Consider the following 24376-nt stretch of genomic DNA (forward strand, 5'->3'; position numbering starts at 1 on the left):
ACACACACAAACACATGTATATATCTATATACTATAATTATAAACAGCAAGCATATATATATATATATATATATATATATATATATATATATATATATATATATATATATATGGGTCCACTACATATGACCGAAAGTTCATATGACCAAAGCCCATTTGACTGAGACCATAATACCGAAAGTTCGTTTTACAGAAAGCCCATATGACCGAAAACTCATTTGACCGAAAACCAGCACTGGCAGGTATATGCCCATTTCCCCACTGTAGCATGCCCCTGGAGTGAGAATACCAAGTTGGGGGTGTGTGTGGGGTGTAGCCCCCCACATTTTGCAACAACCTTGTACTGATGTTATAAGTTTTCATGTATTTTTAATGGATACACATTAATATAATAGTACATAAACTGCAATTATGTGGGGGGGCTATGCCCCCACACCCCCCTACTTAATATTCTTACTCATAGGGTCGCGCCACAGTGGGGAAATGGGCATATACCTGCCAGTGCTGGTTTTCGGTCAAATGAGTTTTCGGTCATATGGGCTTTCGGTAAAATGGACTTTCTATATATATATATATATATATATATATATATATATATATATATATAAAATGAGAGAGAGAAAAAGAGTTTCTCAATATCATTTTTTCTGTCTATTTGTGTGTGTGTGTGTGTGTGTGTGTGTGTGTGTGTGTGTGTGTGTGTGTGTGTGTATACATGCGTGATTGTGTATGTGTGTGTATAAAGATATACAGAAGTTAAAAGAAGAGCACTTTTAGTCCCTCATATATAGTCAAGGTTGTACAGCTAACTTTTTGTAGTTGGCCTTTGTCACTGTATATTGCCACTTGTTGCGCACATTGCAGTATATCTCTAGACGCCTTCACTTTGCACTCAGTAATACCGTCCATTATTTCATTATGTTCCTTTTGAAGTAGTTCTCACTGATGTTAGCATTAGGTCTTTATTGTTGTGTTTTTCTTAGGGGCATGTAAGAGTGAGACATCTTAAATTTCCAATGACTACATGCTTAGTAACTTATGTTCATAAGTTGGATATTGTGCTCAAGCCTTACGGATTTCAAAGAACACTATCTCAGTATTTGTTTGATAAAACACTATAGCCCTGTCCCAGTCATTCAAAGACTGCTTACATTTTACTAGACTAGGTTCATAGGTTCGTACTAGGCTAACTGCCCTTGCAAGCCATTTTTTTAAGCCTAGCCAATTATACCTTGTGAGAATCAAACCCTGTACCTTGTGTTTGTAAGGCAAATACCTTAGCCATTAGGCCACCCTCCCAACCCAACAACAACTATTATCATTTCTGACATATTCAGCTAATTTATTCCATAATTGTGCCTTCCTATGTGTTAAATAATAAGTTCTATTCTTTTTATTGCACAGCTCCAAACATAACTTTAAATTATGATGTTTATATGTCTTTGAATTCTTATATATTTTCAAACCCAATAAAGATTGAAAAAAAATAGTCATTAAATACCTTACAAGCAAATAAAAGTTGACCCCTTCTATAATTATCATGGAAGATATAACACAGCTATCCTTATAGCATAACTGCTTAATATCAGGTATTCTTCTTGTAAATTTACATTGTACTGATTCTATACAAGTAAGTTGTCAATCAGTAAGAGTACTAAACACTATATATCGTATTCTAAAATTGCTGTGATATATACATTAAATAAACTAGCTAAGATTATAACCTCTCTTGTAAAGTTTTTGAGAATCATCCCACCTCAAGGCCTTATTACAGATGGCTCTCACATGATTTTCAAAACAAACAGAAGAATCAATCAGTATAGCAAGATCCTTATATTCACTAACTTCCAATAAGTCAAATGACAGTGTAATAGATCTCTTTAACTTTTGTTTACCAAAATGCATAGCATTATACTTATTCTCACTAAATGAGCGACCATCTGTTCTAGCCCACTTACCTGAGCATAGTAAATACTTATTAAGATTAGTAAAATCCTCATGTGAAATAGAGGCAAAAGGGATATTAAACAACAAATCCTCAAAACCAGATCCCTGAGGAGCATCTGATCTCACCAGTGCTTGATCTGTTTTTTTTCCCTTGAATCACTAGTCTTTGGGTTTTGCCTCTGAGCCAGTTTAAGCCACTTATATAAATTTGATTAACCTATTGTTCCAATGTCAGATCAATAGTATATAATTATAGTAAATCAAATATGTTAACTATTTGTTAATTCCTATCTCCATAGCCATAGATATGTAATCATAAAAACTTGACACGTTAGTGAGGGTAGAATGTCCTTCCTTTCAGAAAACATGTTGAAAAACATCAAGCAAAGCAAGATTATTTTCAGTAAGTATGATTTCGCTAATACATTTCTGAAAACATTTGCATAATATTGTTGTTGGACTTAGTGGAAAAAAAATTGTACTGCCAACTTATCTCCAGATTTAAAAAAATTGGAGTAACTTATGAATCCTTGCAAGATGATGGTATATAACCTCTCTTGTAAAGTTTTTGAGAATCATCCCACCTCCCCAAGCCCTATACAGATGGCTCTATGATTTTCAAACAAACAAAACAGAAGAATCATCAGTGTCCACCTGATAATTGAAGAAGAATGCAAAGTATAATCACGGGCTGGGTAAAAACACACTCTCCAAAACAAAGAACAGCATAAGAACACAGCATCCATGGGAGGCCGCGCTTCACACACAACAAGAATGAACTGGCACCAACCTAAGGTACCCATGTTCAATCAACACTCATCCTCAGTTTTGTTCACACTGAATGGCACACCACAACAGTTATCCCACTCCACAAAGGGGGACCTGACGGACCTCGGAACTACTTAGCCAGCGAGCTACTGCCCTGTCTGCAAGGCCATGAACGATCATTCATGAACTCAACAAACAAAGAGCTGGTAATTCCAAACCCTGACCCTGGAGTTTGAAAGACAATGTAGATCATAAAACCAAACCTGATTGACTTTTTGAGTTGTTTCACCAGAAGCAGATCAGGGTAAATGGTTCACACAGTTTATTCAGATCTATAGATCTCGCATCTGCATTTCAACACCATCTTATTTTGGAATTATAGATCAAGGGTCCTAATCCCTATATAAATAGATATAAGCCAAATGGGTCACGGACAGAACTGGCTCTGTGAAACAGACGGATTCCGCCCACACAAGCGGTTAGGACAAGTGGAGTACCACAGGGTTCAGTCCTGGGTCCTCCTTCAGTCAGTAGTCCTCAGCGGCACTGTTTCTCTGGTTCTTGAAAACAACTAAGGCCAACACAGAAGGTCTTTGGCTAACAGTGGTCCCAATGACAACAAACTGGCAAATGATCGAACTAGACAACAATAATCACACCACAAAGCCATACCTGGACAGAGGTGCATGGCCTGAAGCTCAATGCCAAGCTCAATGCTGTATCCCTAACTACCATCCTTTGGTAAAAACTTAATGCTGAAACATGAACTACCACTGAGCTCTGAGTCTACTTCAAAGTAGTCTCTCCTTGGGACATCATATCACAGTGACAGTAGTCCACTTTTCACATGCACCTACATGGTTAGTCAAATCACTTACATCTTCTAAATCATCTCAATTGGATTCTTTCTCATCACAAAAAAATAATATATTGTACAACACTCTTCAGTATTAGACCCATTATGAGTATAAAGACCCATTGGTATTGAATACCCTGAGCATCTACAACAACTGGAAAGACCACAGAGATATGCAGACCGCTCCAGAACTACTCAAACAAAACATATGCATAGCGCAGTACGCCGGGCGCTGCAAGCTTTACTCCATAAAAGCTATACTCTATGATCTCTCTCTAACATACAAGCATTTAAAAACAATCCCTCCAAAGCCACACGCTCAAAGAAATCCCAGTCCTCATCTCTACGCACCACAATCCTAAGGATGTTCTGTCCCAGAGAGATTCCTTACTCTGAATGATTCCACCTCCAGATTCTCCCAGACTCTGGAGACACTCTATCTATTAAATTTTGACAGAGCTCTGAAAAATGGGAAATTAGAAAAATTCACTTCTGTGGATCCTTCTTGACAGGGTACAGGGAAATCTTCTTTCTTGGGTTCAAACAGTGTACAGTTTTTTTTTTTCTTGGGTGGCTTGGGGCTGCCATAGGCTGATACCTACCTATGAACCTATGAACCTATGAACATATCCATTATAGATCATATGTTAAGTGTCCTAATTAATTAGTTGGGAGTTGGTATAATGGTTAAGGTATTTACAATCATAAGGAACGGGATCTGATTCTCATTACTGAAAGGGAATTCGGCTAGGCTTAAAATGGCACACAAAGGCAGCTAGCTTAGTACAAATCTATGAATGTATGAACCTCTGAATAATAATTTATATTAACCAAAGATATCCAGGAATATAATCTGATCTACTAGCTATATCAGATTTAATTGTATTTAAGTATTTTAGTAATATGTCCAGTAATGTTATTTATTTATTTATTTATTTATTTATTTATTTATTTATTTATTTATTAACATTTGTTGACCGGGAAAGTCCACTGGGTCAGAGACCCATTTTCAGTGGAGGCCCGGGGAGAAAAGCTCCACAAGCAAAATACAAAGGAACACAATAATTAAACACAATGTGACAGTGTTACTGATATAACACTGAAGATATGACAGGTGAAAAATAAAAGAATTTCACAATTTCATAGTAGTGTTACATCATTTCCTTCTGTGGTGAGATTCCAGTCTCCTGTATAGTAAGAATACACTAATAAATGTGAAGACTGGGTTTTTGCAATGATTTTGTCATTGTACTATTTGGTGAAGTATATTGTTTAAGGTGGTTTGCTTTTGAGGCAGGTGCAGGATGGATTGTCTAGATAATGTGTTTTTAGGGCTGCTTTAAAAGATTTTGGTGATCAATTTGGGTTATTTCATATGGAAGGTTATTCCATAGCTTAGCTATGATATGGGAGAACAGGCATTGTCTTGCTCTTTTGTTGGCTTTAGCTACTGTAAGCATCATAAGCCACGGTGGTGCAGCGGTAGCATTGTCGCCTCACAGCAAGAGGTTCTCCCATTCGATTCTCAGCTTCCAGCGCCTTCTGTGTGGAGTCTGCATGTCCTCCCCATGGTCGAGTGGCGTTCAAAAGACATGCATAAATGAGCGTGCCTTCATTGAAGGTTGGGCATTGGGCTGGCACCTCGGCACTGTAAAAATCTACTGTCAATCATTAGCAGACCAGAGTTCCACTGTGGCGACCCCTAACCGGGAAAAGCCAGAAGGAGAAGAAGCTACTGTAAGCATCAGTTTACAGGAAGATCTTAGTGTTCTAGTGGGGGTGTATGTTTGTAGGATTGAGTTAAGGGAAGGGCAGTCATTTGGTTCAGAAATAAGTTTGTGGGCTAAGGTTAGTTGGGTGTATTGTAGATGGTGGGAAAACTCTAGCCATCTTAGTTCAGTGATGGCATGGCAGTGATGAGAACGGTAAGGTTTTCCGGAGGCAAATTTGGCTATTTTGTTATAACATGATTGTAATTTATTACTAAGGGTTGTGTGCAGGTTAGTGAAAATGGCACTACCATATAAAGGTGAGGGGATGAGTAGGGTACTGGCTGGTTTTATTTTGGTATATTTATCCAGGTAGAGTTTGTGGCAGTATAGTTTACCTAGTTTGAAATGGGTTTTCTTGACTGCAGTTAGGATGTGTTGTTCGTATGCGAGTTTATCATCTATTGTTATACCTAGCAATTTGGCTGTTTTCACTAGTTCAATTTCTGTGTTGCCTTTAGCCAGGATTTTAAATCCAATGTTGGGTGGTTTTGTTGAGAAAAGTAAAAGTTTAGTTTTTTGGGGGTTTAGCATTGGTTGTGCATAATAAGCCATGATCCGATAGAAGTAAAAGCCTGTTGTGTAAGTGTGAGCAGGTCTAAGAAAGTTTTAGAGGTGGATATAAGTGTTGAATCATCAGCGTATTGGATGATGTTTTGGATTAGGGGTGCTTTGTGCAGGTCATTGATGAAGCTATTGAACAGTAGTGGACCTAACATGGATCCCTGTGGTACTCCTATATTGTTAGGTTGGTACTGAGATTGCGCATTTAACCATTTTACAGATTGTTCCCTGTTCTGTAGGTAGGATGTAAACCAGCTGAGGGATTTTGGGGAGCAACCTAGTGTTGATAGTTGGTTTACTAGCTTAGCATGTGACACTGTGTTGAAGGCCTTAGATAGGTCTAGAAGGATTACTGAGGTATGATGGCCTGCATCCAAGGCTTTGTTGACAGATTTGGTGAAGGATAATAGGGCAGTAATGGTGCTATGCCCTGGCTGGAAACCATGTTGGGTAGGGGATAGAAGAGCATTATTTGAGAGGTGTTTAAGTAGTTGTGAGTGAACACATTTTTCCAAGGTTTTAGATAGAGGGGAGAGTATAGAGATAGGGCGGTAGTTGGAAAGATCATGGGAGTTACCCCCTTTGTGTAGTGGGGCAATGATGGATCTTTTCCATAAGAGAGGAACGTAAGATTCAGTGAGAGAGCGATTTATAAGAATGGTAACTGGATATGCTATTGAGCTAGCTGTTATTTACAGATATACCAGGGAAGGTTATCTGCAGAGAGAGAGAGCAAGGTTTGAGTTGTTTTAGGAATTTCAAAATTAGAGAGGTGGGTACAGGTTGAATAGTGAAGGTGTTGCCTGGTTGTGTAGTGGGGGTGTGTTCCGTTGGGGTTGGGATGTGTATGTTTGAGCTGGATGGGCAGTTGTTGGGTAGATTTTGGATGGTAGAGATGAAGTGGTATTAAAGGCGTGGGAGATTTCTTGTGGGCTTTTTTCTGGTGCAGGGGATGGGTTTTGGATGGTGCCTGGGCTAAATAGAGAGGAGACAAACTTCAAAAAATGTTTGGGATTGTTATATGAGTAGATAGTTTATCAGAAAAATAATCTTTTTTATCTTGTATTACTATCTTTTTTGGATTTGTTGCGGAGTTGTTTGTAGTGGAGTTCATTTTGTTGTGTTCTGTCTCTCAGTCATATTTTCCATGCTTTGTTTCTAAGAGACATAGTTTGGTTAGTCTTGTTAACTAGGGGGCATGGTTAGCTTTGTTTCATTTAGTATGCATAGGAGCTAGGCTATTGAGAGTATTTAAAAATTTTTATTATCTATTAATTCTATCTATTAATCTATTAATTCTATCTATTAATTAGGACATTTTATCATATAATCAATTCCTTCTTCCATGAATTGAGAATAGCAATCAGTTGTATCAATGCCAAAATCAGTAAAATATTACTACCGACCAATAAGCCTGACCAATCTGATCTGTAAGGCTATGGAGCGAATCATTATGAAACTCATAAATGGAGAGATTGGGAACCTCCAGTCACTGGACCCGACACAGTTCGGCTTCGTCAAGGGCAGATCATGCCTCCTGAACCTGGTGGATTTCTTTGAGACAGTTACTCAGGCTATAGATAAGGGAAAAGAGGTACACATGGCTTACCTTGACCTTGCTAAAGCATTTGACACCATTCCCCAGTCAGGTATTATTGATAAGCTCACCAGCCTGGGCATAAACCTTTACGTCACAAGATGGATTGCAAACTGGCTCTCAGACAGATCCCATAAAGTAAGAGTAGTGGGATCTATGTCCAAATCCAGACCAGTAACGAGTGGTGTGCCTCAGGGCTCTGTCCTGGGGCCCCTCCTGTTTGGCATATACTTCACAGAAGTACAGGCAAGCAAGGAAGGGCTGTGGCTGACTAAGTTTGTGGACGACTGCAAACTGGGTGCTATAATAGAGTCTCCGGCCGACATGGAGATCCTCCAGAAGGGCCTAAATGAGACTGATGCATGGTGTCAAAGCCATGGTCTCAAGCTAAATGCAAAAAAATGCATAGTAATCCCTTTTGGAAAAAACAGAGTACCCGCAAACTACAACATAGGAGGTAATTCCCTGAAATCTGAAGACGAAATAAGGGATCTAGGGACCCAAGTAGATAGTCAGCTTTCCTTTGATAACCATTTTGCCAAAGTGGTTAGAAAATCCTTCTATGTGTCCCATCTGATCACAAAAGGGTTCGCATCAAGATCTATGGATGTAATGGTGCCCCTCTATTCTTCCCTCATCAGACCCATTATTGACTACAATGCACCAATTGGGATGTACCTGGCTAGACATCTCCAGCAGCTGGAGAGACCACAGAGGTACCTAACCAAGAGGATTACTGACCTCAAACAGTTGCCCTATGCAGCACGATTGAAAAAGCTAAGACTGTTCTCTGTTGCATACCGCTTTCTCAGAGGCGATCTCTGTCTAACGTACAGAGCCATGTCCAACCCAGAATTGTTGAACATGCTCCATCTTCGCAAAACCAAATCTACTTGAGCTACACGCTCTAGGGATATAAACCTCAACACAACAATGAATAGAATATGCTGGAGGGATAGATTCCCTTTGCAGAGACTTCCCTTACTATGGAACAGGGTCCCAATCTACATAAGACAGAGCCCCTCACTATCACTCTTCAAGAGGAACCTTGATGAGTGGATGGGTAACAGAAAGTTCACACCAGGGATCACACCAACAGCACTACTAGATAGGGGCCAAGGGTACTAGTACAAGGGTCTAAGGAACTACTAAAGGGGTGGTGAATACTGCACAACGTGGCTGGGCTAATATATGCCTTCGGGCAGATAGCCCAGTACCAACCTATGAACCTATTTAATGTATTATCTATCAGATCATTAATGCTTATCATTTACCCATCTACAGAAATAGAATTAATATGATCGGTTTCATTCCTGTAGGATTTAATATATTTAGAATATTGTTATTGTTTGCCAGCAAATTTTCAAATTTTAGTTTTTCATTTCTTATACTTAGAGATGGTTCCTTGCTTCTCAAACTTAACTACTTTTTTAAAAATTTATGGCAGACACAAGAAACCCTCTTTTTCCTATTATGTAACCTATTCACTTTATAATTCCACCATTAATTTATCTATCTATCTATCTATCTATCTATCTATCTATCTATCTATCTATCTATCTATCTACCTATCTATCTATGTATACACACACCACACACACCCACACACACATTCACAGACATGTATATATATATATATATATATATATATATATATATATATATATATATATATATATATAAAAGCAAAACTCCTCATTGGCCCTCTTTAAGAAAAATCTTGATGACTGGATGGGAAATAGAAAATTCACCCCGGGGATCGCTTGACAGGGGTGACGAAAGCCAGAGAACCTTTTTGGCTAGGCTTATATAGGCCCCAGGTACCTAGCAATGAACCTATGAACCTACATATATATATATATATATATATATATATATATATATATATATATATATATATATATATATATATATATATATATATATATATATATATATATATATATATATATATATATATATATATATATATATATATATATATATATATATATATATATATATATATATATATATATATGTGCATATATATATATATATCTCTCTCTCTCTATATATATATATATATATATATATATATATATATATATATAGATGTAGATATATGTGCATAAAAAGGAGTCCACTAAAGTCCCCTTTAAAAAAAGGATGGTAAAGGAACTTAGGCTATCTTTTAAGAAGTGTGCTTTTTTATCACTGTCGGTCATTAGTATAAAACCAGATCTTATTGATCGTTTAATTAATTCTGTTTTAATTATATTTTCCTCAGAATGATTTAAGAATCACTAGTAACATATTATTATCCTCATGAAGGAAAAAAATCTGCACATGAGGACTCCCTTTGGCATGTTATCTTACTAAGTTTCCTGTAATTTTAGAAAAAAATGACTTTTTATGAAAATCCTCACATATGCATATTTAAGATTATTTAGACAGTTATAATACATTAGTTACTGTCACTCATCCTATGTTATGATTCAAGACGAGCAGGCAGATTAGCTCGTTTATATGATTTTCTATATAGAAACACATCAGGATGGATAGCAGCAACATAAAATATAAATGAACTGATTAACTGACAGACCATTACATACATGCATGCTTACATCTCAACAGCACTCTACAAAATGGCAGTCAGACTTGCACGTGCTCAATATTTATACACTTGTGCAAGCCAATGGAAAGCTTCTTAAAGGTATACATACACACTGATCTACATCCTCCCTCTTTAGTGAATTGCCCACAATAAAATAACATCTGAAAAAGACATGCAATTATACAGACACTGAGAAATAAACACAATGTTCATGTCCAAGTTGCCATGTATCTGGAACATGGTCTGGAAATGCGACCTGATCTAGTGATACAGCAATTAGGACTGGGTTTAGCAAAAGGGACAGTCATTGGTTGAACAGTTTGTTTCAGGAGTTTTGGGAATCTTCTCAGGAACAGGGATATCTGCTGGAATGTCCCCTGGAACTGGAACAGTGAATAACCCACTATGAAAGGGTGGCCTAATGGTTAAGGTGTTTGCCTTACAAACACAAGGTGCAGGGTTTCAGTCTCATAAGGGATAATTGGCTAGGCTTAAAATGGCTCGCAAGGGCAGTTAGCTTAGTACTAACCTATGGACCTATAAGAACTGTAACATGATACGTGATACTATCAGCACCAAACTGAAGATATTCTAGTGGAGGATGATCAGGTCTAGAGATGGGTATATGTTTTATAAGGGATCTGGGGACCCAAGTAGATAGTAACCTCCTTTGATAATCACATTGCCAAAGTGGTTAGAATATCATTCTTTGTGGCCCACCTAATCACAAAAGGGTTTGCATCCAGATCGAAAGAGGTCATTGGGCCTCTCTACGCATCACTCATCAGACCCATCATAGAGTACAATGCCCCATTTGGGATGTACCTTACAAGACACCTGCAACAACTGGAAAGACTACAGACATTCCTCACCAAGAGGATCACTGGCCTCAAGCAGATGCCCTATGCAGCTCGACTGAAGAAACTCCAGCTGTAGTCGGTTGCATACCACCTGCTCAGAGGTGATCTCCGCCTGACATACAAGGCCATGTACAACCCAGAACTGATGGATATGCTCCACCTAAAGAAAACCATATCCCCTTGAGCCACACACTCCAGGGATCTTAACCTCATCACAGCAATAAATAGGACGTGCTGGAGGGATACATTCCTGTCCCAGGTACTTCCCATGCTCTGGAACAAGATTCCAATCTTCATTAGGCAGAGCTCCTCACTAACCCTCTTCAAAAGAAACCTTGACGAGTGGATGGGAAACAGAAAGTTTACCCCAGGGTTCACTTCAATAGCTCTGCTGGACAGAGGCACAGGGAACTGTCGAAGGGGGCGGCGAAAGCCAACACATTCCGGCTAGGTTTATAAGTGCCTTCGGGCAGATAACCTAGTACCTACCTATGAACCTATGAGTCTTTTTCACAGGCAAGATGTTGCAATACAGGCTCAGACACTGGTACTAAATGTTTCCAATTTCACCTAAATTCTACTGCTTGTGATTCCACAATGTACGAACTAGGTTCTGTACATGCACTTTTAATGACTCCAATCTGATCAAAACCTTTGGACAGTTGCATCCTCATTATCTCCCCTTCTCATAATGGATTGGGTGGTTTGCTGGACTTATATTAATAGGACGTCTGGGACAAATGCCTTTTCATAAGTTGAGGTCTCACTGCTTTGTTGTTCTCAGCACAGAAAACCAACAGATTGCTGCTGACTGGTAGTGCGGTTCTGGTTTGTCTTGATAAAAACCTTTGTGGAGGTGAACCAAGATGTTTATCACAAGGAATATTTCTGAGATTCCAGAGATTCAGACAAATATCACTATTGCCTCATTTTGACTTCTCTAATAACTATTTTCTACTTTGAACTGCATGTTCTGCCAAACCATTTGACTGTAGATACTCAGGACTACTCTTAACATGGATAAAGTCCCATTCTTCAGCAAATCTCTTGATCTGCTAGCTTGTAAACTGTGTACCATTGTCAGAAATAACATTATGTGGTCTACCATGGACTGCAAAATGATGCTTCAGCTTACTAATTACAGTACTGGATGCTAGATTAAGAAGTAGGTCAATCTCAAACCAGTTTGAATAAGAGCCTACTAACACCAACTAATGTTGACCATTCCATTTGAAAATGTCTGTAGCTACTGTCGACCAAGGTAGTTCAGGAATCTGGTTTAGCTGAAGTGGTTCTTTCTGTTGATGTGGTTTAGTACTATTACATACAAAGCAAGATGAAAGTACTGTCTCACCCTTCATTTGGTAAAATCATTTCCTGGGTGGCCACAATGCAAGATGGTAATATACTCTTGTTGTAAGGATTTTGGAACAGTCACTTTTTGACCTTTCATGGTGATACTATTGTCAAACAAAATCTCATCTCTAAGGAAAATATGGTTGCAGGTCATGAGGTAAACATGATTGCTTTGAAGGCCTTTCTCGAGTAATAAAGTGGTTGAGCTTCTGAAGTATTGGATCAGAGGCTGTGTGACTTCTAAGCTCATCAAGACACGTGGAAGAAAAATGTCTCACTTCCGCGACTTCAAAATCAAGTTTTTCATTTTTATGCTATTTAGTGGTATTTCTGGACAATCTGGATAAAGTATCAGCAAAATGAAGTTTGCCTTTTGTGTAGATATGATTGAAATTATAGTTTTGCAATTTCAACATCATGCGTTGCAATTTGGCAGGAGCTGTACGCATAGGCTTTTTCAAAATAGTGACTAGAGGTTGGTGATCTGTTTCAATTCGAATACGCCAGCCATAAATATAACCATGGAACTTCGAACATGCAAGCAGAATTGCCAATAGTTCTTTCTCTATCTGAGCATACTGCATCTCAGTTTGGGTTAGAGTTCTGGATGCATAGGCTACTGGTGTACCCTCTTGAAGAATGACTGCACCAAGACCACATTTCGAAGCACCACAAGAAAGACATTGGTTTGTGAACATCGTAGTATCTGAGAGTTGATGGACTGGCAATTCTCTGCTTCAGGACATCAAATGCACTTTAAGTCTGGAATGAACTTGCATAGGTACTTAAACATGCCTAGAAAATGTTGTAGGGTGTAAACATTGTCTGGAGTTGGCATCTCAAGAATTGCTGTTTGCTTGGAAGGATTTGGTTGTAAGCCTGAACTGGTAAACAAATGACCAACATAAGTAACTTCTCATAGCCTGAACTTGTACTTCTGAGGATTCAGCATAAGATTAACTTCATGTGTTTTTTCCAGAATTTTCTTGAGGTTTCTGTCATGCTCAGCTTCACCATTAACTCCTACTAGAATATCATCTAGCAGAAAGATATCCAGAAAAAATGTGTTCCATTGCATCCTGGGAGTCTTCACTGGCAGAATTTATCCCAAATGGCATTCTCAAAAGTCTGTACCTGTCAAAAGGAGTAATGAAAGTGGCTAGCAATGAAGATTTTTGGTTCAGCAAAATTTGCCAAAATGAACTTTTTGCATCCAAAACAGAAAACAACAGTGGCATTTGGCATAAGAGAAACAACTTCTTTGGCTGCTTGCATTGGATGATGAGGTCTTTTCAGTGCTTTGTTTAAATCTCATGGATCAATACATATTCTGATATAATCTGAACTTTTTCTTATGAGCTACTACCATGGAAGATACCCATTCAGTTGGTTTGTCAACTGGACAAATCCCACCTTGCTGCACCATTTTATCTAGCTCAACTTTGACTCTGTTCTGCATAGCTACTGAAACTTTCTGGACTGGTCTGACAACTGGACTGACTTCAGGGTCTAACTTCATGGAGTACACAACTGGGAGTTTGCCTAGGTTGTCTTCAAAAAGATCAGCGTAGGTAGCGAAAATAGACTGGACAAAATTAGAACAGTGATCTTTCAGGCTTACATGCTGGACTTCCTCATTAAATGAAAGTAGTCCCATTTTCAAACTGTCTCTGAGGCCTGACTACATAAAATTGCAAGTCATAGCTGTTCCCAGCAGAGTAACATGATGCACTACTGAACCTTCAGTTTGAATTTCTTCACTACCATAAGCAGCAAGCTTCGCACACTTTGCCAAATCAAACTTCTCACCAGCACGTACTCTAGCATATGTTTCTATTGAAATAACATTGCAGTTTGAACTTGTGTCAATTTTGAGCTCTATGGGTCTTCCATTTATCTGAACAGTGCACAATACTTCATTCTTTGTCCATAAATGTACTGCATTGACTGTTTCATTAAGCACAGACAATCCAGCAATATAAAATAGTAGGGTCATAGCTTTCTAATTGATCAACCTGTCTCTGAATGTTCTCTTTTAATAAAAGAACGTGCGTCTTTTGATTTACAAAATCTTTGGAAATGGTTCCACTTTTTACATCTGTGGCATTGCTGACCAAAAGCTAAGCACTTTTCTCTTTTACACACATGATTACCACCACAGTTATGATAGTTGACTATTAGGCTAGGTGACAGAATATGCTTTGAGTTTGCTGACTCACCCTTGTGCTTCACTGAGACTGTGCTTGCTCTGGAATTTGCTAGAAAGCTACAGGGTTTACCAGGAGCTGTTACAGGACTCACCATTGCTGCCATGTGCTTGGGTCTGTTTCTTTTAACCACGTGCTGCATACTATCAACATTATCTTTAGAAGACACTGGAAGCATGCATTTCTCATTTGTAAGCATATTTGTGTGGTTTTCTGTGAGCGCATATATCTGACAAATCTCATTGGCCTTATTCAAAGTTAAATCACTGTCACGAAGCAAAATCTTTCTCACAGCATCATCTTTAATACCACACATGTCTGTCTTTTATCAACTCATCCTTAAGTCACCAAATCTGCACATTTTAGCTTTGTTTCTCAAGTCAGTTATATCTGCTGCAAAAGTTGATCCCTTGTGTAAAATAAGTACTTTTCCATTGTAATGGTCATTTGGGGATTACACATTTCTCTGAATTTACATTTTAAGCACTCGGGGTCTTCACTTGTTTCAGCTGGTACAACTGTATGACAGTTTCCCCCCTCTCTTGTAAACATAGCAGGTGCATACCCAAATGAACACTCTTTCTATGACTTCTGAACCAGATAAATTAAGCAGAATAAATGTTTTTGTATGAGCATCTTTATCAGAAAATGCTACTTGTATGAAAATATCATACTCTTGTTCAAACACTCTCCAATTCTTTGCAATATTATTATCAAATACAACTTTAGCCATGCCAACAAAGTATGCTTAAACACACTGCAGATATGGCCCTTGTAATTATGTATGAACATGCACACACACCAGGTACTTGTAATAACATTCAAATACACAATAAACTCTTCGAAATAATGTACATTGCTAAATATGCTTTGAAATGGCTGTGTTTTGTGAATTAACTGTACTGTAATACTACACAAACTTGTGAACATTCTGTACACCTCGGAAATCTTGAATAGCTTTAATTAATGTGAAAATGTAGCACATAGTGAAAAAATGAGGTTGTTTTCCTTATTTCATACATTTTATGCGATTCGGACATTATTTCAAACATTTTTGTAACTATTTCTAATATTTTTATCAATATGTCACAGCTTCAGACATTTTGTTTAACTAGAAATTTGTTTTGAACTTTCTGAGTGCTTTGTTTTATATTCTTTGAGGAAGAAATCATTTAAGCAAGTTTTAGTACCTGGAATTAATTTCTGACCTATTTTACTAGTTGTACGTGCAGTAGAGATGATCCATTCCTCTATATTCCTCCAACATTAACTGAGTGCCTCTTGGTCTTGATTCTGGATCCCATTCTGACACCATGTCGCTCGTCCTATTTTATGATTCAAGACGATGAACAGGCGGAATAGTTAGTTTTTATGCTTTATTGTAGAGAAACACATCAGGCTGGATAGCAGCAACATAAAATATAAACAAACTGATTAACTGACAGACCATTACATACATGCATGCTTACATCACAAACCATTACATACATGCATGCTTACATCACAACATCTCTCTACAAAATGGTAGTCTGGCTCAGACGTGCTCAGTATTTATACACATGTGAAGCCCATGGAAAGCTTCTTAAAGGTATACGTACATACTGATATGCAGTTACCATTGCTTTGAAGCAGTTATCAATTGTTGTTAACACATTATATGAATAAAGGTTTTCATATGCCTTCTCACTATTTTACTAGTGTTGAAATCTTTGTTCAAAACTCATGTCAATATTTTTTCACAAACCATGAAAAAAGCCTGAAAACAATCTTTATGGTTCCTTGACAGAAAATAGTCTTACTTGAACTTATATACTACTAAACACCTAATCTCTTCATTGTCAGATGAACAATAATTGGTTAGCCAGGATAGAACCCAGACTCTTTTCATTTATATAACGTATACCTTTCACTTGGCTTTTACTGTAAACACAAAACCTTTGTAGGCTTCAACATTTTAGAAGAATAACACCTTATTCTTGTTTACCTGCCTAGTTTTTTAATGTAGCTAATAAATAACAGAATGACAATTATTTTTCTATTACAATCTGTTTTTGTTTTCAGTTATTACTGCTTTATTTAACTGTGGATAATATTCAGAATAGTGATGACTTTCCTGGCCTCTTGTCTACATGATATGTTAAACCATGATTGCTTTTCACTCAGAAGTCAGTGAAGTAGTTTCTATGTCCAGTACATAATTAATTTCAAGAGACATGCCTACCTTGTCTTTACATTTCCACCCTGTGAAAGCTTATTAGAAAATGACCATTTGTAATACCACACATTTGTATAAACAAATGTGTCCCTCTTGTAATGCAGATTATTTAAATCTACTGCATGATTTTAGTTTATCTGGGATGTAAGAAAGATTGTGGAGTCAGTCCAAACTACTTTTGTGAAAGAATTTACATTTAAACATTTACTCTCCCCTTGGCAATACTGTTATATTCAAGAATCTGGTCTATGACCACATTAAGTGGCATAATTTAATACTCTGGTGTTTCAAAGCTCTGAAATCATCCTATATGTAACCAGAGTGCTTTACTAGAATGTCATTGTTAAATGTGTATCCCATTTGACTATTTTCCTGTCAACAAATGCAGTTTGTAAAAATCACATTTTACTAAAAATTTGATTACTCTCAGTTTTGTCTTATTGGAAATGCAATAAATCAGAACCAAATGCATTCTGTATATCTAGAGGCCTGTTTAGATACACATAATTCCTCCTTTTTCATATTGTATCTTCCAAAACAGACAAGTTGGGTGTGCAATGGATGAGAAAGAAAAATTTTGGAGTGAGTTGGATGAAGTGGTGATGACTGTACCAAGAGTGAGAGAGTGGTGATTGGAGCAGATTTCAATGGGCATGTTGGTGAAGGGAACAGAGGGGATGAGGAAGTGATGGGCAGGTATGGTGTTAAACAAAGGAATGCAGAAGGTCAGATGGTAGTGGATTTTGTGAAAAGGATGGACATGGCTGTGGTGAATACGTATTTTAACAAGAGGGAGGAGCATAGGGTGACATACAAGAGTGGGGGAAGATGCACAAAGGTGGATTATATCTTATGTAGGAGGGCTAGTTTGAAGGAGATTGGAGACTGTAAAGTGGTGAGCAGCATAGGATAGTGGTTTGTAGGATGACGTTGGTTATCAAGAAGAGGAGGAGTGTGAGGGCAGCACTAAGGATCAAGTGATGGAAATTGAAAAGGGTAATTGTGAGGTTGAGTTCAGGGATGAGTTAAGGCAGGCACTGGGTGGCAGTGAAAAGTTACCAAATAGCTGGGTAACTACAGCAGAGCTAGTAAGGGAGATGGCTAGAAAGGTGCTTGGTATCACATCTGGACAGAGGAAGGGCGACAAGGAGACATGGTGGTGGAATGAGGAAGTACAGGAGAGTATACAGAAAGAGGTTGGCAAAGAAGAAGTGGGATTGTCAGAGAGATGAAGAAAGTAGACAGGAGTATAAGGAGATGAGGTGCATGGCAAAGAGAGAGGTGGCGAAGGCTAAGGATAAGGCATATGAAGAGTTGTATGAAAGGTTGGACACTAAGGAGGGAGAAAAGGACCTCTACCAATTGGCTAGACAGAGGGACCGAGCAAGGAAAGATGTGCAGCAGGTAAAGGTGATAAAGGATAATGAGGGAAACATGCTCACAAGCAAGGAGAGTGTGTTGAGGAGATGGAAAGAGTACTTTGAGGGGTTGATGAATGAAGAGAATGAGAGAGAAGGTTGGATGATGTAGGGATAGTGAATCATGAAGTACAATGGATTAGCAAGGAGGAAGTAAGGATAGCTATGAAGAGAATGAAGAATGGAAAGGCTGTTGGCCCAGATGACATACCTGTGGAAGCATGGAGGTGTTTAGGTGAAATGGCAGTGGAATTTTTAACCAGATTGTTTAATGAAATCTTGGAAAGTGAGTGGATGCCTGAGGAATGGAGAAAAAGTGTTTTGGTACCGATTTTTAAAAATAAGGGTGATGTGCAGTGCTGTAGTAACTACAGAGGGATAAAATGAATCAGTCACAGCATGAAGTTATGGGAAAGAATAGTGGAAGCAAGGTTAAGAAGGGACATGATGATTAGTGATCAGCAGTATGGTTTCATGCCAGGAAAGAGCACTACAGATGCGATCTTTGCTCTGAGAGTGTTGATGGAGAAGTACAGAGAATGTCGGAAGGAGTTGCATTGTTTGTAGACTTAGAGAAAGCATATGACAGGGTGCCTAGAGAGGAGTTGTGGTATTGTATGAGGAAGTCAGGAGTGCCAGAAAAGTATGTAAGAGTGGTACAGGATATGTTAGTGTGACAGCGGTGAGGTCTGCAGTGGGAGTGACGGATGGGTTTAAGGTGGAGGTGGGGTTACATCAAGGATCAGCTCTGAGCCCTTTCTTATTTGCAATGGTGATGGACAGGTTGACAGATGAGATCAGACAGGAGTCCCTGTGGACTATGATGTTTGCAGATGACATTGTGATCTGTAGTGAGAGTAGGGAACAGGTGGAGGAGACCCTGGAGAGATGGAGATCTGCTCTAGAGAGAAGAGGAATGAAGGTCAGCAGGACTAAGACAGAATATATGTCTCTGAATGAGAGGGAGGATAGAGGAATGGTGAGGATGCAAGGAGGTGGATGAGTTTAAATACTTAGAGGTGAAGAAGAGAGTACAGGCAGGATGGAGTGGATGGAGAAGAGTGTTAGGAGTGATTTGTGACAGACGGAAGGTCTACAAGAGGGTAGTGAGACCAGCTATGTTATATGGGTTGGAGACAGTGGCATTGACAAAAGGCAGGAGTTTGAGCTGGATGTGGCAGAATTAAAGATGTTAAGATTTGCACTGGGTATGATGAGGGTGGACAGGATTAGGAATAAGTATATTAGAGGGTCAGCCCAGGTTGGAAGGTTTGGAGACAAAGCCAGTGATGGTTTGGACATGTGCTGAGGAGGGATGCTGAGTATATTGGGAAAAAGATGCTAAGGATGAAGCTACCAGGTAACAGGAAAAGAAGAAGGCCTAAGATAAGGTTTATGGATGTGGTGAGAGAGGACATGCAGGTGGTTGGTGTGACAGAGCAAGATGTAGAGGACAGGAAGAAATGGAAACGTGATCTGCTGTGGCGACCCCTAACAGGAACATCCGAAAGAAGATGATGATGATCTTCCAAAACAGACAAAACATTTTAAATTACTGTTTAATATTCCTAAACTATACATCTTTACATGCTGCAGATGTTTGTCAGCAAATCATTATTTTAAATATGCCTGATTTTGTTACCAATAAATTAACAGTCTTGCGTGCATGCATTTTTGAAATTAAATTCTGTGGTTCCAGTTTCATTGAAAAAATATTCCCCTGTCCTTAGTACGACTTAATTTTCCTTGATCAGTTTTCTAAAATCATTTCCAAAAGGTAATAGCTGCACAGCAAGCATATTTATAACAATAAACATCCTTGTCTTGTGGCTTTCTTCATATCGAATGCTAACTAAATAAATAGGCCCACCTTGATGACTAATGCTGCATTAACATTCCTAATAAGTCTACCAACTCCTGGGTAGTCCAACATATTATACCACCTGAAATACGCCTACTTAATTCTATTAAATTTGTTTTTGCCATCAAGGATGAACACCAAGTCCTGTAAACCTGGCTTAGCTACATGAGTGATTTCCCACATCCCTCTTCTAATATTGTCCTTCATGTGATGCCATAGTATTAACCCACACTGATTTGGTGATTTGGGGGTTCAGATATCAGTATCAACAACATTTTAAACATGCATGCTTAAATATATATATATATATATATATATATATATATATATATATATATATATAGTTCCCCTTGACTCGATCGACCAAAAAAAACCCCAAAACACCGACGACTCCAGAAGACCGACGAGACAGATGATCGACAAGGTGAAATCCTGACAGCGAAACACCGGACATGGGCACGTGTGGCGCGACCTTCTAAGTGTGTGCATAGTAGAGGATTAGAGTTAGGGGAGTGGACAGGAGAGTGTGAGAGGGGGATTTAGGGTTAGGTGTGAAGGTGGGTGTGGTGTGAGGTGGACTTAGGGGGGGGGCGTGTAAGTAAGTAAAAGGGTGCGCGATAGTGATGGATTTTAGGTTTAGTGGTGGGTTAAGTGAGTTAGGGTTAGGGTGGCGGGTAGGGTAAGTGTGTGTCGATAGTGATGGGATTTTAGGTTTAGTGGTGGGTTAAGTGAGTTAGTCTTTTGGTGTCGGTATTTTTTGGTGTCGGGCTTTTGTGGTCGGTGTTTTGATAGGGATCCATATATATATATATATATATATATATATATATATATATATATATATATATATATAGACACACACACACACTGTATATAGACCCTATAAGCTACATGTAATATTTAGTTTTTTTATTTATTTCATTTTGATAATCAGGTGACTGGACTGGTTTAAGGACCCTTTTTCATCCGCAGCCCAGGCCAGTACAGGCCATGATGCAATTGAGTAAACAGGCAGAGTATATAGATATTAAAAAGCATATGCACAGAAGGTATCAGTAATAGGAGCAACATTTTGGAGATGCTATTGTCATCCACTGGAAAAAAGAAAATCAAATATTTACATTATGTACATTTAGGTAAATTGATAAGAATTCATAAACAGTTGTGTCTCCCTAGTGAGTAGGTCCCATATGTGAGCAGTAAGGAGCTAAAGGAAACATTGAAGAGTGGAAGATTTTAATGATTCGTTGTTGCCATGGAAACAAATGTAACTAGCTTCATTATAGAGGTGTACTTTGAGTTATTTCTAGAAAGATTGTAAAACAGTCTGTAGCCTTAATTCTGAGTAGAAGTGATTCCATACATCAGGATTGAGTTTATAAAATGCTCTTTCACCTACTGTTGTTTTAAATTGGGGTCTCCCTGTGTGTAGGGAACCATCTTCCTTGTGCCTAAGAGGGTATTTTTCTTCTTTAAATTCTAATTTTGACTTATCAGGAAGGCAATGCCCCTGATTAATGATTTTGAATAGTAAAGTGCTAATTATCAGGCTCACTGTATAGTTTGTGTTCAGTCACTTTGTACCTTTGAGGTTGTTGTAATGGTGGCCATTTGAGTCTTCCAGAAAGACAAATCAACAAATCCTATTTACTGCAGATTGCATAGCCTGCATGCATGAACTGGGGTGATAAGTAGTGGGGGACCTTATTTTATTCTGAGATTGAGAACTTTGCATACAATGGCTTTTCTTTAAGGGGAATAACAAATGTGTTATTTTGTAACATAGTTACATAGATATAGGCAGGTAAGAATCCAGTAGGTTTGGATCTGTCCCTTGTTTTTAGCACCATTGTTTTTCCTGTATTTCCCCATGAGGTAGAATGCCAATGATGCCAACATTAGATGCCTCTAAAAGTAAATGTAGTACACAATTTTATACAGCCCTTTGAAAGTTTGGAAGGAAATCTTGCAGCTCAGGGTTCTATCTATCCATAAACTATAGCTTGTTAGAACTGGCACTCGAGTCATAAAAGAGATACTAGTTCTTCTTTTTGAGCATGCACCAAATGAAGAGCCTTAACCCACCTCAAAAATTCCTAAACAAGTAGGTGATGCAGACAACAGGCATTTGTACAGGCATTCCCTAAATGTTCCTTAAATCATTTTATAATATTCATTTAATATACCTCCCACCCCCTACCAATTCCTGCAAGCATCTCAGCCACAGTTAATAAGTAAATAGCTCAGACATAGTAGTACAATTAAAATAACCTCTCCCAATACTAATTTTCCTCCCATTAAGTCTAAAAGATAATTAAACTTAATGGAATTTATATGCTAAACTCATCATTTGCCATGTGTAAATATTTTCAAAGGTATACCTACCCTTCCATCCAGCTAATGCTTACTACCCCCAGCATCACAACCTCCATCATTAACTGTATCTGTACCTGACATACCTTCCATAAAATGACAACCCTCCCTCCTTTTATGTTTCATGCTGGGAGATAATGCCAACAAAGCCTATCCTTATCCATTAAGTTTAAGATAGAGGTCATCTAGAGAAATAATATGTTATCAGATATAATTTTAAATACTATAGTAATGCTGAGTGCTTAATTGAACTATTAAGCCCACTGATATTAATGGAACTTAATGTCTTACTACTCTGTTAACAAATAATTGATTTTGTAATTGCGCCTCTTTAAATCTATCCCTGCATCCTACATTATATTTTTATCTCCATTTCCATCCTATCTCCTGCTCTTCATAACTTTCAAACTGTCTACTCTGTTTCCTGTACAGTACCAAAACAACAAACTATAAGATTGAATTTTCATAATATTCAGTAGTAAAGTGCTCCTAACCACAACTTTCAGCCAATTGTATGCAATAACTTTTTGGCTTGATTGTCTGAAAGAGGAAAAGTCTCATAGCTACAGTTTTCAGCCTGACCATAGCCATAAAGACTGCAAAGGGCCAACACAAATATCCATCATTACCAAACAAAGTAGAGACAGAATGCTTGTGTATCTTTGCTGCCTATTAGCACACCCCACAACAAATAGTTCTGTGTGTTAAAGCTCCCACCTTAATGATTCCCATACAGATAAATAAGAATGGAATATATCATACTACCCACAGAAAGTAAGGGTAATGAATGGGACACAAAAGGTGAGAATGCAAAATGATTGGGCAAACACCTACCCTTACTTTAAATTAGGCAGCTTATACAAAGAGGATCAGAGAGTCTAAACTGATCATCAAACTCTCAAGATACATTCTGAAGCCTCTGCTGAAGTTTAATACATCCAGCTGCTCCTCTACTAACTACATATTCGGAAAATAGAACATGCACTGTTCCCCAATTCTTTAACAATCCCCTCTGCTTTCTTTGGTCAGTTATGGAAGAATTAAATGTACACAGTATAAAACTGCCACACCTTCCACCAGGTTAAAATTAGCTATCATAGGGGGCGAGGCCAGCAGAGCACTTCTTCACTGCTCTGATACAAAATATATAATTCTGACAGGAAATGTTTTGTTTGAATAATCCTAAACAGTTCAAACTGGTGAATTTTGATAGTCATTTGTGTTATAAAGGATTATTTCAAGAAAACATTGAAATCTAATAGCTTTCCTATCAAAAAATGTGTAAAAATAATTTCTTTCATTGTACCCTGCAGCAACATGAGCTGCACTAACAACACTTCAACACTTCAGGATTCTTCATATAAGAAAGAGATTCAGTCACTTTTGTCTCATATTCAAGAATTGTCATTAAAAATGGAGAGACTGGATATTAAAATTGATAAGGCTCTTCAGGTGCACAAAAATCAGATCTCTGGCATCAAAGAGTCTCTTAATATTATGGATGGAAAGCTAAATGAAGGAGAAAACAACACTGGATTTTTATTGCAGCTAAATAAAATCTTGTTAGCTAAAGCAGATGACCTTGAAAATAGATCTTGAATGAATAATATTTGTATATTTGGACTTCCTGAAGGTACTGAAGGTAACAATATGATTTCTTTTTTAATTACCTGGCTTCTTAAGACTTGATATCTTTACGAAGCTCTGTCTTTTGGGATAGAGAGAGAGAGAGAGAGCACACCAGTCCCTAGGTAAATCTGCTACAAAACCTGGTTCTTCTCCGAGATCTATAGTGGTGAAGTTTATTTCGTTTCAAGACAAAGAATTGGTACTTAAAACTGCATGGGCTAAGTCACCACCTAAATATGATAGAAATATTGTATGTTTTGACAAAGACTTCTCAACAACAGTGATGGCAAAAAGAAAACTCCTTCCACTTATTAGAGAACTTAGAAGCAAATAAAAGTACTTTTACTGTTCCTGGCCAAA

General features: G+C 38.0%; 1 protein-coding gene across 1 annotated transcript in view; it reads left to right on the plus strand.

The window, feature by feature from the left end:
• PLD1 (phospholipase D1) overlaps positions 1-24376 on the plus strand; it is a 1505857-nt gene that overhangs the window by 1308733 nt on the left and 172748 nt on the right. The window contains exons 29-30 of the mRNA XM_044070047.1: positions 6421-6458; positions 15005-15022. Of these exons, the coding sequence (XP_043925982.1) occupies positions 6421-6458; positions 15005-15022 (56 nt within the window). The remainder of the gene's footprint in view (positions 1-6420; positions 6459-15004; positions 15023-24376) is intronic.

Source organism: Protopterus annectens, chromosome 4.part1 (assembly GCF_019279795.1).
Source record: "Protopterus annectens isolate FY-2018-M chromosome 4.part1, PAN1.0, whole genome shotgun sequence".
NCBI classification, from domain to species: domain Eukaryota; kingdom Metazoa; phylum Chordata; order Ceratodontiformes; family Protopteridae; genus Protopterus; species Protopterus annectens.